The 12,344-nt window shown below is 42.2% G+C and overlaps 1 protein-coding gene across 13 annotated transcripts in view; it reads right to left on the reverse strand.

Moving 5' to 3' along the window:
* Window positions 1–5,295: 5,295 nt before the first annotated feature.
* The window catches only part of CAMK2G (calcium/calmodulin dependent protein kinase II gamma), a 117,695-nt gene continuing 110,646 nt past the window's right edge, over window positions 5,296–12,344 (reverse strand). For all 13 annotated transcript variants that reach the window (XM_027699983.1, XM_027699981.1, XM_027699986.1 and 10 more), the window contains 3 exons: window positions 11,869–11,963; window positions 10,563–10,808; window positions 5,296–7,978 (listed from right to left, as the gene is read on the reverse strand). In XM_027699983.1, coding sequence (XP_027555784.1) covers window positions 10,576–10,808; window positions 11,869–11,963 — 328 coding nt within the window. In that variant the 3' untranslated portion in view covers window positions 5,296–7,978; window positions 10,563–10,575. The remainder of the gene's footprint in view (window positions 7,979–10,562; window positions 10,809–11,868; window positions 11,964–12,344) is intronic.

A 12,344-nucleotide genomic window follows, 5' to 3' on the forward strand; every position in this document is an offset into this window, starting at 1 on the left:
CGGGCCGGGCCCCGAGCGGGTCCCGCCGCGCCGGCCGGGGCGGCCGCGCCCCACACCCGAACACGTGGCGGGGGTTTCGCGCAGCCACCGCCGGGCTGCGGGAGCGGCGGCACCGCCGCGGCCCGGGCTGCGGGGAATGGCTGCGGCCGCCGCGCTCCCGGCGGCGCCGAAGGCGTGGGATGTCCAGGAAAACAGTAGGAGGGAATTGACACCGCTGGGACATCGCCGGCAGCAGCCTCCCGAGAAACACAAACACGCACGCTGCAATTTGCTACTTTAGAAAGGTGGAGGAAATTGTAGTAGGAAGCCAGAATGGGATGTGAAGCCACATCACAGGATCATTTATTCTCAGCGGAGGATAGAGAGGTGGACGGCAGTCTGGGAGTGCTGTTACGCGGCCCTGCTTTTGGATCTGCTGTGCAGAAAGCACCCACCACACTTCGGAGAGCAAACATTTGGGACAAGTTAGCACGACTGGGACCTGGAGCGGTCAAAAGCGACAGAAGAGGAGCAAGCAAAGGGAAAACAGGTGCTCAGGGAATAAGGCCTCACGTTGGCAAAGTGCTGCTTCACATCCTGCTGTCAGAGGATTGCTGGCACGCTGTGAGTCACTCAGGAAACCTTCAACAAAGCAACACAAGAGGTGAATTTGCTGCACAGGAACCTGCTGCTCTATTGAAAAGCTGAAAAAGCTTGAAAGTCGTGGCTTTCAGATACATTTACACAGGGCTTTTCATCTTCAGCCTGATCAGTTTGCACCTGAAGCACTGACCATGCTTCTGCAAGCCTGTTAAGCCCACCTTAGCAGGTGAATCAAATAACGCAAGAAAAGCAGACAAAGCTATGAGCACTCATATCCTAGTGCGCTTCAAAAGTCTGTTCTGCCTCTGGCTGACAGCACCCCCACCTCAGCAGAGGTTGATGAGGCAGCTGCTCCCACCACCTGCAGTCCCATCACACGGGCCTGTGCTGCCAAAATACCCAGCAGCACATATTTGAACACGTGATTGCATTTCTGTTGAATTAATCCAAACACGTGCTGCAGTGCTCACATCAGATTAATATCATCTGCCTGCCTGCAGCCATCCCAAAGCTAGTGTGGCAGCAACAGGTGATCCCAATCTACCAGACCTTGCACTTTCCAAAACAGCTGAGCAAATCTGAGCCAACAGAGGGAATATGTGGCAGATCAGCACCTCGTGTCATGTGTTTGTAGCATTTATGACCCAGACTACATTCTGTGAAACTGGATTTAGCATTTCAAAGTACAGCTTGATATTCTACTAAAAAAAAATTTTTTTTTTGGTAGTTCCTGTCTCTCTCCCAGTCTCATCAAATCTCAGTTACACTGAGGGAGGGGAATCAGTGACAGGAGTTTATGTTGTACACTATACAGGTGCAACAATATCAACTTAGAATTCCATTTAAATATGTAGTGGGAGAAAACACCCCAAAATATGCTCCATCTCTCCAAATCCCTCCTCAAGCCACCAGAGAAGAATTCCCTTGCTTTCCTTCTCATTTCACCACAAAACAATTCTGTCCTCACTGTCTTTCCAGTTGCCTCCTATAACTTCCTCTACTCACTTGCAAGACACCCTTAACTCCATCTTGCATCTCTGCTCTGTTCCCCACACCAGCCTCCTCACACTCCAAACCATTCTCAGTGCTCAGCTTTATAACTCCCATCTTCCAGGCTATCATATTGCTCCGTGCCTATCTCACTTAGCTGGTGCTATCCCTGGTAACATTGCATTTCTCTGAAGCGACTTCTTAAGGTTACATAAACAAAGTCTTTCCCTGGATATTCCATTTAATGGGTCAGGAAGCCTGTTTCTTCCAAAAGGGAAAGTCTAAGTAAAACACTATATAAAGATTAAATGTGTTACTGTTTCTGTTGAAGCTCAATAGAGTCTTTGTACCAGGTATGGAAGATTTTTACTGATACTGTAAAAGATTAGGTGGTGTTAAAACTTGCTAATTTATTATATTTAAAACCATTTCAGCATTAATAGTATTTTGGAATGAACAAGGCTGAAATCTGTGTACAATTCTTAGAAATATTTAAGACAATCTATACCAACTTTGGGCCTTTTTTATACAAGAAAAAATATGCTAAATCTAAAGGAATGAATTTCAAGTGTCACGTTAGTAGAACAAATATTTTTTATGTAAGTATGTACTTTTTCAGTTTATTTTGAACTTCTAAACATATAAGAAGAAACAAACAAATAAATGGTTTCTGGAACAGGAACAACCATAAAGCAGTAGCACTGCTGTGATTACTGATGTAACCTATAGGATGTTCCAATGTAAACAAGACCTCTGAAGCACAGCCCTGGTGCCCTTTCTGCAGGCTATCCTCTGTTGGTATGAGCATTACACTTTCCCACTGAAACAGGAAGGAGAAATAAACCATGTTGAGATGGTATTTCATTGCAAGAACTGGCCAAATCCCAACTCTGCCAACATGCAGTCACATGATGCATTAACAAAACATTTTCTGTGAATAAATGTCATCCTGCTCATCCATTTATGGATAATTATGGTGAGTAAAATTCTATAAATTGCCACTGACTTAGGGACAACCACCTTTCCCTCTCCCTCCATCCACCTGTGCTTTAGAGGACCCTCCTGCAGCACAAGGAACTTTCAGACCGAGATTTTATTGACTTAATTATTTGCATCCTTTCCTTGTAGCCAGTCTGTCTTAAAAACCATAAGTGTATGCATTTGTGTTTTCTAATACCTGTTAAGTACACAATAAATTGGCTTAAAATTCTTCAGAATATTACATGCCAACCAGTAAATTCCTATTCCTTACCAGCAGACAGGACATTCCTGCAGGTGAGGAGTTCTCAGGCACTAAGAATCTCAAGGGAAAAATTCATAACCCTCCACTCAAGCCACTTTAAGTGCCCCTAAGGACCACCTTTCCCAAATCTAATAAATTCATACTAAACCCAAATAAACAAGCATTCCAGGTACATTAGTCTGCAGCCTCAATCCTCTCAAATACTCAGGAAAAAAAAAAATCATCCATGATGAGTAGCAGCAATACCACCCAGCTGCTCTGCAGCACTGTTCATCAGTCTCACAGCGGTTTCTACAGAGGTCAGGCTTATCATCTGCATGGGCAAATGGCAAAGCTGAAGCACTGAGCACACAAGTGGCTTACCCCGCTGTCACTCTGCAATAGCCATAGCAAAACCAAAACCAGATCACAAATCTGATCACTAATCAAATGCTCTGTACGTTTGTCCACGTTATCAATTACATGTAAGTAAGAGGTAACAATTTCCCTAATAAAATGGAAAGGATATTGACATTCAGGGTCTAGTTCTGCTCATGCTTCTCTGTGCATCTTATGGATACTGTAGCATAAAAGCATCCTACCAGACCTCTGTGCCGCTAGCCCAGCGAGTGAGAGCAGACCAATCCTAGTTTAAAAGGAAATCTGATTTGGGCATAAATAAAAGCTACCATCAGTCATAGGTCTCCCACAGAGTAACCCGTCTATGTATACAAGCATGTGTGTGCATAAATTGGGAGAGAGGGAACTTCGAAAACCATACTCAGACCCTTCTCTTTGGTAGGAAAATGGCAAAACTCCATCTAATAGGATGAGCTGATTTTAACCAACTATGGCATACTGGAAAGTAAGTTTCTAGGAATATCCAGGTTTGATAGCTCAATACTGGAGCTATCACATTGCAGGGAAGTACCATTCCCAAAGCCTGCTGTCAGCTAAAACATAAGAAGAGGTAAAACAGACCCCATACATATGCTACATAAATATTCTTGACATGAGCATTAGTCTGACTATTGTGCTTTCAGTAAGTGTTTAAATTACTCTTGTCTTGGTTAAAAGAGCTTCTAAGAACATGGGAGATCATCACGAATTTTATGAGTACCTTCCTAGTGCTTATTAGATCATACTGCAACGTTTCTTCAAAGATCATTAGATAGGATTAACTGCTTCAGGAGAGACCTTACCTGATGAATGATGCTGCCTTGCATGTCGGAAATGATAGCAGAACCTCTCTTTGTTGCTGTAATAGCAGGAGCTATCTTTTCTGGGCACGAACAGATTGTCTTCCGTCCCAGTGAAACGGGCTGTAAAACTCTTACCTTCTCCCTTTAAACACTAAGGACAATTTTCCTCCTGTTTCATCAGGCAGCAGAAGTAATCATCTCCTTAAGCAGCAGCAACTGACACCTATTTACTAGGTAATTGCTGCAGTTAAAGGGGATTAAGTACACCGAAGTTGCTTTCTGTGATAAGGCAAAGCCACCTCCTCCCACCTGCAGTGCTTCCCAGACGCACCTGGGAAAAGCTCAGGAGAGTGGAGGCCAGCCAAGCCTGCCAAACGGGGGAACAAGTGCTGGCTAGAGCCCCTCAGCCTTCGCTACAGCCGGTACCAAAACAAGACGTGTGCCCCCAGTGCAACCCCAGCAATCACTGTGCCAGACACAAGGCCAGCGGTAGTAGGAGATGCAGAGAAGCACCTGAGCATCTCTGTCCCTGCCGACAGCCTGGCAAGGGCTCAGCACAGGGCAAGGGCTGCAGCAGGCTCACCACTCAGCCACCTACTCTTTAGAGAGCAGTGTGAGCTCTGATAGGTGGGAAATAAAAGAAAAATGGCAAAGCAGCAAAGGCCTGAGCGGAACAAAGTCTACCCAGCAAGGCATAAACAAAATGCTAATAACAAGAGGCAGTATAAAACCAAAAACGGGCTAAAGCCAACTAACTTTTAACTTGTTGGGAAATGATGCTTATGCTGCTAGACCTGACAAATTTTTACGGCCGAGCGGCTGATCTGTGCCTCTGCAGAAGCATCCCAGTCAGGACACAAAATACACTAGGTTAGAAATAAATAAGCCACCCAACTTGAGATCAGCACGTTTACGTCAGGCAAACCTAACGGCAAGAGGGCTTCTCCCACAAGGAGTCTGAAATATTGCTGAGAAAAACAAATAAGGAAGTAACAGCATAAATGTGTCAAGGATCAGGCTATTAGGAATAAAAGCAACATTTCCCTATTATGCCTGGTCTGTCAGGGACATGCCATTAAGTTCATTTTAACTGGGTCTGTTAACCCTTTGTTTTTAATGCTAGCATTTTTTTCCCCTCCTTTTAGGTATGGTACCACTTAACTTTTTCTCCTTTTTTAAAATTACATTTTTAAATCAGACAATTAACTCACACACACACACAGAAAGCTCTGTAAATTGATTCTTATCCCAGATGTACCATTGTTACATGGTTTAAGAGAATAATGTGACACTCCAAACTTTACACTGTTTAAATGTTATTTTATTAAATATCTTCAGTTCAAGGTTTCATTGTAACAAAGCTATGAAGGTTCTACCAACATTCAGACCAAACAAACAAACACTAGCTAACTTTAATTATTTCTATATCATGCAAAAATTCTGCATCAAATGCCTTCCATTTCCTGTTTAAAATGTGATATTTATAATATATATTATATAGATGCTTACATTAGCCCCATAAGAGAACATTAAGAATGCTAAAGGTGTACAGCTGTGTTTGATAATGGCCATACCAAGCTAAGGTTCTCATTAACTTAAAAGGAAACAAAACAAACGAAAAAAATCCGAAATAATTTGTCTCCAAGACTGTGCAAAACCAAAAAACCAACAGTTCTGTTCTTTTAAAATTTTCTCTGAAAGATGCATATACTTGATACAGAGGGTTCTCTTTTTTTTTAATTATTAATAATCATCAGGTAGAGACAAGGAAGATCAGACCAAAAGAAGGCATGCATAATGTTTTGTATTTATCTTTTTTAAATGGCATAATTGTTATCTGTTTGCTCTCTCTTTGTGGCTTAAAAAAAGTCTGATTAAAATATCAAGGCTTTTCACTTTTCCACTTCACTCACTGGCTTAGTGCTGTTTTAAGAATGTTTTGAAATAATAAAATCTAGTGTTTGCCCCCCATGGGTTCAATCCCCACATTCCTCCCTGGGATAGTGGAGGGAGGAATAAATGGGTGTTTGCTTAAACAAACCTGGAAAGTGTGGATGGTCTTTTCCTTCATCAGGGGTTGGCTCTGGTATGGGATAGCACCTCTCTAACAAAGAGAGCAGAGTGCTATCTGCTGCAAATTGACAGCTCCGCTTTGTGCAACAGCTTTTATTTTCCGCGTTTTGTCGAATAAGGATTAAAATTCCAAATTGTCTTCTTTTCTGTAGTCTGCAAAAAGGTTGCCGATGCTGTCAAGGCAATCATTTTAACTCCCTCTAAAGATCCAAAAACCTGATTAGGGGTAGACAAATGCAGGTAAAAGCTCATCCCAACTTCTGCAAGTGATGCCTTCCCTTGGTCAAGACAAATCCCATCAGGTCTGCCAGAAAGGCCATTTTCTTCCTGGGGCTAGGCTCCCTCCTTGGTAAGGTCAACAAAACACACATTCCCCACCCGATGAATAAAGGAATTGAAATCCTTTTGCAGCAAAGAAAAGAAAGGAAGATGAATTGGCCCAAAGGACAAACATCAGATCACATGTGCTCATTCCCTTTCCCCTCTGTTTCATGAGGTATTCTCTAACACCCAGAGGTAACACAGGGAGGTGGCCTAGAGTCCTTCAGCTACAGCTTTTGAGGTTCTGATCTGATAGTTTTCTGTGTTACAACATCACTGTAAAAAATAGAAAAATTACCCAAATAAACACTAGGAAACATGACACTTACAAACATCAGATGGGTTAGTGGTGGGGAGAAGCACCTGGCTGGGGCCACTGGCTCCCACTGCTATTTTACTCGGAGACCAAACAAATCAAACAGGAGGCCAGGTAACCCCTTCAATTCTATGGGTGCATATATTTCAGTATAAAAAACACACGCTATTTATGCCTCATATAGGAGTGTATGTGCAAGTTTTCATGAAGAACATAACACTAAGTTTTTTGTCTGCTTCCTAAGGAACACGTGTTCTGCAGCACTGTGGATCCCAACTACGCTACTAGAAAGGAAAAAAATAATAGAAAATCCCATACGTGTACCCTCTTCCTCTAAAATCTCTGCTCTTAACGCAATGCTTTTTTGTTTTGTTTTGTTAAATTAAATAAGCTGGCTTCAAAACTCCATGTTTGGCTGTTTTTAAAACCAGTATCACTAAGGAGCGAACTTCTATTCAAGTTATATTCACTTAAACCCATTTTTTAATCCCTACTTCCATCTTTAGTTTTAAATCAACATCCCATTTTGTTTTATATCTTAAAAAAAAAAGAAAAAAAAAAAGAAAAAAAAGTCTGTTTTGGGATCCAGCAGCCGAGCAACCAGCTTTCCATAGCGTTCTTGCTGTGCAGAAATCTAAGAAACAGGCTGAAGTCAGACTGCCGGGCAACAGGAAGAGAAGTGCCTCCTCTCTCTTGAACCCCAGTCTTCACACTGGCTCCTCTGGGGTCTCCTCGCCACCTCTCACCGGTTGAAGTTGCAGCACAGCCCGAATGCGGTGTTAACTCCCACCGTGGCTTTGCGGAGCACAGTTCAACCATCCGCTGCTCAAGCTGCCTCCTTTTTTGCTCTCCCTCTCTCTTCCTCTCTCCTTCACTTTTGCTTTCCCCCTCACTTCATTTCTGAAAGATGTTCCGGTTGCTGCCATTTTCTTAGCCCTGGGGGAAGGGGCATGTTGGATAATCTGTCATTTATTTAGCATTATTCCTGTTTTTTATTATTTTATACAAACAACATGTCTTTTTTTTTTTTTTTAGATTTAAAAACACCTTCGTACAGCAGAAACAGACACGATGGATCCATGGAAAACAACAGAAAGGCAGCGCCCGGAGCATCAGATGCATGCAGGGTTTCGTGCATTTGGCTGCTGCCTGTTTGTAATTTGTATTTATTTTTTTAACGTCAAAACAGACATGACCGTTGCTGTCACTCAGGCACTCCAGAGCTGCTTGCTAAGAAGATATTGCCCTCCAGCTGAGTATCTCCACAAGTTGCTGCAGTCAGGAAGAGGTAGTGTCCACCCAGAAAGGAGAGGGGAGAACAGGATGGAAGATGAAAGGAAATAAAGCCAAACATTAGCTGTATACAATTAAAAAAAACAAGTTTTCTACAGGCTAATTATTTGGTGTAGGTAGAAACCCTTCCTAACACAACACAGATTGAGGCTCGCAAAGAGAGCTCTGAAGAGGCACACACTTTCCCTTCCAGGTGGCTGAGTGTGCCAATGAAAATTAACTACTTGCTAAAATGAATTACATGCTTCATTGGAGCAGACCTGGGCCCACTATCTAACAGCGACGACCTAGAAGTTGAAGAAGTTTCCTAAGGGGTGCTCAAAGGCTCTGGTCCTAAGGAACAGTTTCTGCCTCACTTCACATTTACTTTTACCTTGAACTGAAAGATAATTCTATTTTTCTAAGGGTTTAGAAAAATTCTATTTTTCTGAGTCTTCAGTAATTTTGTCTCTGAATGTTCGTAATATTTAAACAAATGTATGAACTTTTCTGTAGTTTTGTGAAGTTGTAGCCCTAGTGACTTCTTTTAGCAAAGGCTCCTCCTCACTAAGTTTCGTAAGCCAAATCACTGGGTTTATTTTGATCAGTTTTAAGTCTGGTTTATTTTCATGCTTGTTTAACCTTGTCCTGTCATGAAAGTATAGCCAAAACCTTCTTTCTACCATTTCTTTTGCAAATCTTTCTAGAATCTCTCTTATTAGTCTTCTCCCATCTTGGTTCCTACTTTCTCCTTATGCAGAAGTCCTCTGATTAACATCAAACTTCTTTTATGGTTGCAGTTTGCTTTTGAGATGACTTACCCAAAACTAAACTCTGCCTTCCAGGTGAGAACAAACCACTGATTTCTACTTAAGCATTCTTATTCACCTCATTCATTCTTCATCCCTAGTTTTCACTGCACATGGGCCAACACTGCTCCAAAATGATTCAGTGCATTCAGATGGGGGCTGCCCACACTGACCCCATTCGTAATTGCATGTGGGTACAGCTCCTTCAGAACTCAGAAATGCATGCAAATACTTCAGCTTCTATTTAGTTTACAGGTTTTTTAAATATTGTTTTAACCAACATTTTGTGGTTTGGAAACAGCTTCTACTCTGCAGTTTTCAGAAACCCTCCAGCACATACTTTTGGAGGATTTCAGCATTTCAGCAGCCAAGAAACATACCTCTTCTGTAGCAGCTAAGACTTTCCGTTCCTAAACTTGCTCAGAATTCCTATGCATAGCCACTGGACCATACTGGATCTTTAATTTAATAATTTCTTCTGCATCTTTTTTTGGACTAAATCCAGGGCATAAGTCTCCATCAACATTTCTTTGATGAAATCTAATACAAGTTTTTTTGTTTTGCTGCAAAGGTTTTATCCTTCTCACTGCCTTACTCCCTGGAAATTCGGCTGATTGTCCAGCTCTCTTGAAAGCTTCCCTGTTTCTGGTGCCCCCAACTGGCTTTTGCTTTTCAAATTCCATCTGTGACCTCTGCAGTTTGCTGGTGATAGTTCACATTCCTTTCTATTGCCTTCAGTAGGGCTAAATACCTTACAACACATAGGAATAAAAACTGTTCTTGGCTTAGTTCCAAGTAGTTCTCAGAACTAGGACTCAAGTAGCAACTATACTTGAGTGGTTCATCCCCAAATGACCACATTAAAAAAAGCTTGCCTCCCAGTTGTAGATGTTTGTTGTGTTTGCCCTTAAATAGAAAACCTTTAGTAAAAAGGTTCTAAGATTAGGAAACTTAAGTCTTTAAAATGAATGTGACATATACTTCAGCATAAAACAAAAGGAGGCAGAAAGATTTTGTACATCTAACTAAAAGAAACCAGTAAGGCAATAAACTAGAATGCCTAAATGCTGCAGAAGTAAATGGATCTGATGTCCTTCAGGACCAAGCAACAATAATTTCTTCATGACAAATTTTTAAATCAATGTTTCTTTCAATGCTGAATTGGGGCAAGTTAATAGGGGGATATTTGAAATCCTCTAATATTATTATTTGTTTGGACGTTTTTTCCCTTCTGAGTTTTCTCAACATGGTACATTAAATAGCTTTTGCTTATCAGAAAATCAATAGTAAAATTTATATGAATAAATCTTTACCCCTTATAGTATAGAAATTGTTCTCTATGGAGTCTACAATATCCTCTCTAGAATATGACATGCTCATCAAAAAAGTTCTCTGAAATCACAGCCAGCATGTAAAGGTAGACAGCTGTGAAACAGCAAACCCGTGCACAGCACGAGATACTCTTCCCCTCTGCTCTGGATTAGCAGTCTGTCCTCAGGCAGACCTGAGTACCTGGAAGCACTGCTGCTACAAGGGTACCTACACTCAGGAACAACTGTCTGGCACACGACTCCCATTTGCCAGGAGCGGAAGATAATTCTACTGAGTTCAGAGGATAGGACTTAAAGGAACACCAACTACAAGCAGAAGTTTTCAGCCTACAGTCAACTAAATCTGGTTCTCTCACAGCCAGCTAAACAGCCTTGAACGCCGAATTCCCTCCTACAGCAGCCTTAGCCCTGTGTATGATATACACCTTCCCTGGCAGTCCATACCCATATCTGATCCTCACTGGAGAGGTGCTGCAGGAGCTCCAGAGCAGTGGTAGTGGACATTGAGCCACTTGCCGTCTCGGCGGTGCCAGACACGGGTCTCTTCAGACTGCGTGGTGCGGGGCCGGCCCTGGCCGTCGATGTACTGCGTCAGGCGGATGTACGCGATGCAGGCAGCGTCCTCCCCGATGACGTGGACGTGGGGGTTCAGGATGGTCGTGTGTATTGGTTTGCTGTTCTTCGACAGTACTAGCAGAACATGCAAAACCATCAGATTCATTTTACTGCTAAGAAGGAACAGCCTCCCACATTCTCCAACCTCTTTTGTATTCTACTCACCTTCCACTGGATTCTGGGATACAATAAAAATTGCTTCAGGCAAAATCCAAGCAATTCGTTCCCCTATCACCTGTTGTTCTCCTTAGGAACTGCACACTTATTGCCTAGAATCCCCTTGGCCCCTTTGCTCCCTCTGCAAAGCATACTTGCCACTTTGTCAACATCAGTGCTGCCATGTCTTCAGTTACAGGAAAAGATCTTTTACTTACAGAATATTGGTGCAAAGGAGTAAATAATGAGGGCATCTTTAACCTAGGCCAGCATTAAGTATGAACAAGCCTCAGAGAAGTGTTAAAATCACTCCATAGCAGGCTGTTGAGAGAGACAAACTCTCTGCATACTAGAGCATTAGAAACTGCCCATACTAAGGACCTTGATCTAACCCCCAAAATAACTGAACAGCTCAGGATTTAAATTTCAGTTATCTCATCCTGTAGAGACATCCCGGAAGGGAGGCAAATCCACTGGTATAAATTATAGTGTTTCTCCCAGCTCTCACCCCAGACTGACGAGGTGACCCTTGTATCCATGTAATGAGTTCATTAGGTGTTAGAGATCTGAAATCATTCAGGGAAAAGTCAAAATGAAGGCATCCTTATGCCTGACCATTCAGTATGTCTACCTCAAACAGACATGTTGATTCCATTAAAATCTGATTATTTTTCCATTTTCATATCAGTAAGAAGTCCAGTGCCTCAAACTTTTAAAGCTCTTGCAGTCCATGCTAGTAAAATATTTGCACCTGGCAAATTGTATGCCTAGAGTGAAGAGGTGTGGGTGTTAGAATTGAAATTGTTGCTGAACAAGCTTTTTGAGGGAAAGGCTGCTGGCCTTGCGTTATAACCCAAGCACAATCAAATTCTTGCTGATTCTGATAGCCAGAAAAAACAAGGGCAATTTTCCCCCCAAAATGCGGCATAAAGGAAGAGTAGAGAGAAAGCTGTTGGTGTTACCAAATTTACCCACTCACAGTTTTCAAAGTAAAACTTATGGAAATCCATTCCTTCAACCAGGTTCCCCAGTGCTTCAGGTTCAAATGAGGTCAAGCCAGGATCACAGATTTTTCTGCAAAGAAAAGCACCACAGGTTTACAGTTTGCATTTGAGCCCAAGCGCTATTTGCACAGTGAAGTGCTGGTATGTCATTTGACTCACACCCTGTGTCCATCGAACTTCATCTCCCTACTCCAAGGAGTAAGGTCCTGAAGGACTCAGTCCTATTGCAACAACGTGGAGCCAACTAGTTGGCATTTCATATAAAACAAGCCTCTAGGTTTCTGGCTTTTATTCTCTTTCTGCTCATCCCACTGCTCTTTCCCCCACTTTTCCTACAAACCCAGGACATTTTCCTTTTATGGCTCCTGTTGCTGTTTGATACCTGACTTCTACTTGATATTCATTTAGAGTTCTACTATAACCCCTACTCCTAATTGATGGGGGCTAAAAA

This window comes from Neopelma chrysocephalum, unplaced genomic scaffold (assembly GCF_003984885.1).
Source record: "Neopelma chrysocephalum unplaced genomic scaffold, ASM398488v2 Primary Assembly neopelma1_143, whole genome shotgun sequence".
NCBI classification, from domain to species: domain Eukaryota; kingdom Metazoa; phylum Chordata; class Aves; order Passeriformes; family Pipridae; genus Neopelma; species Neopelma chrysocephalum.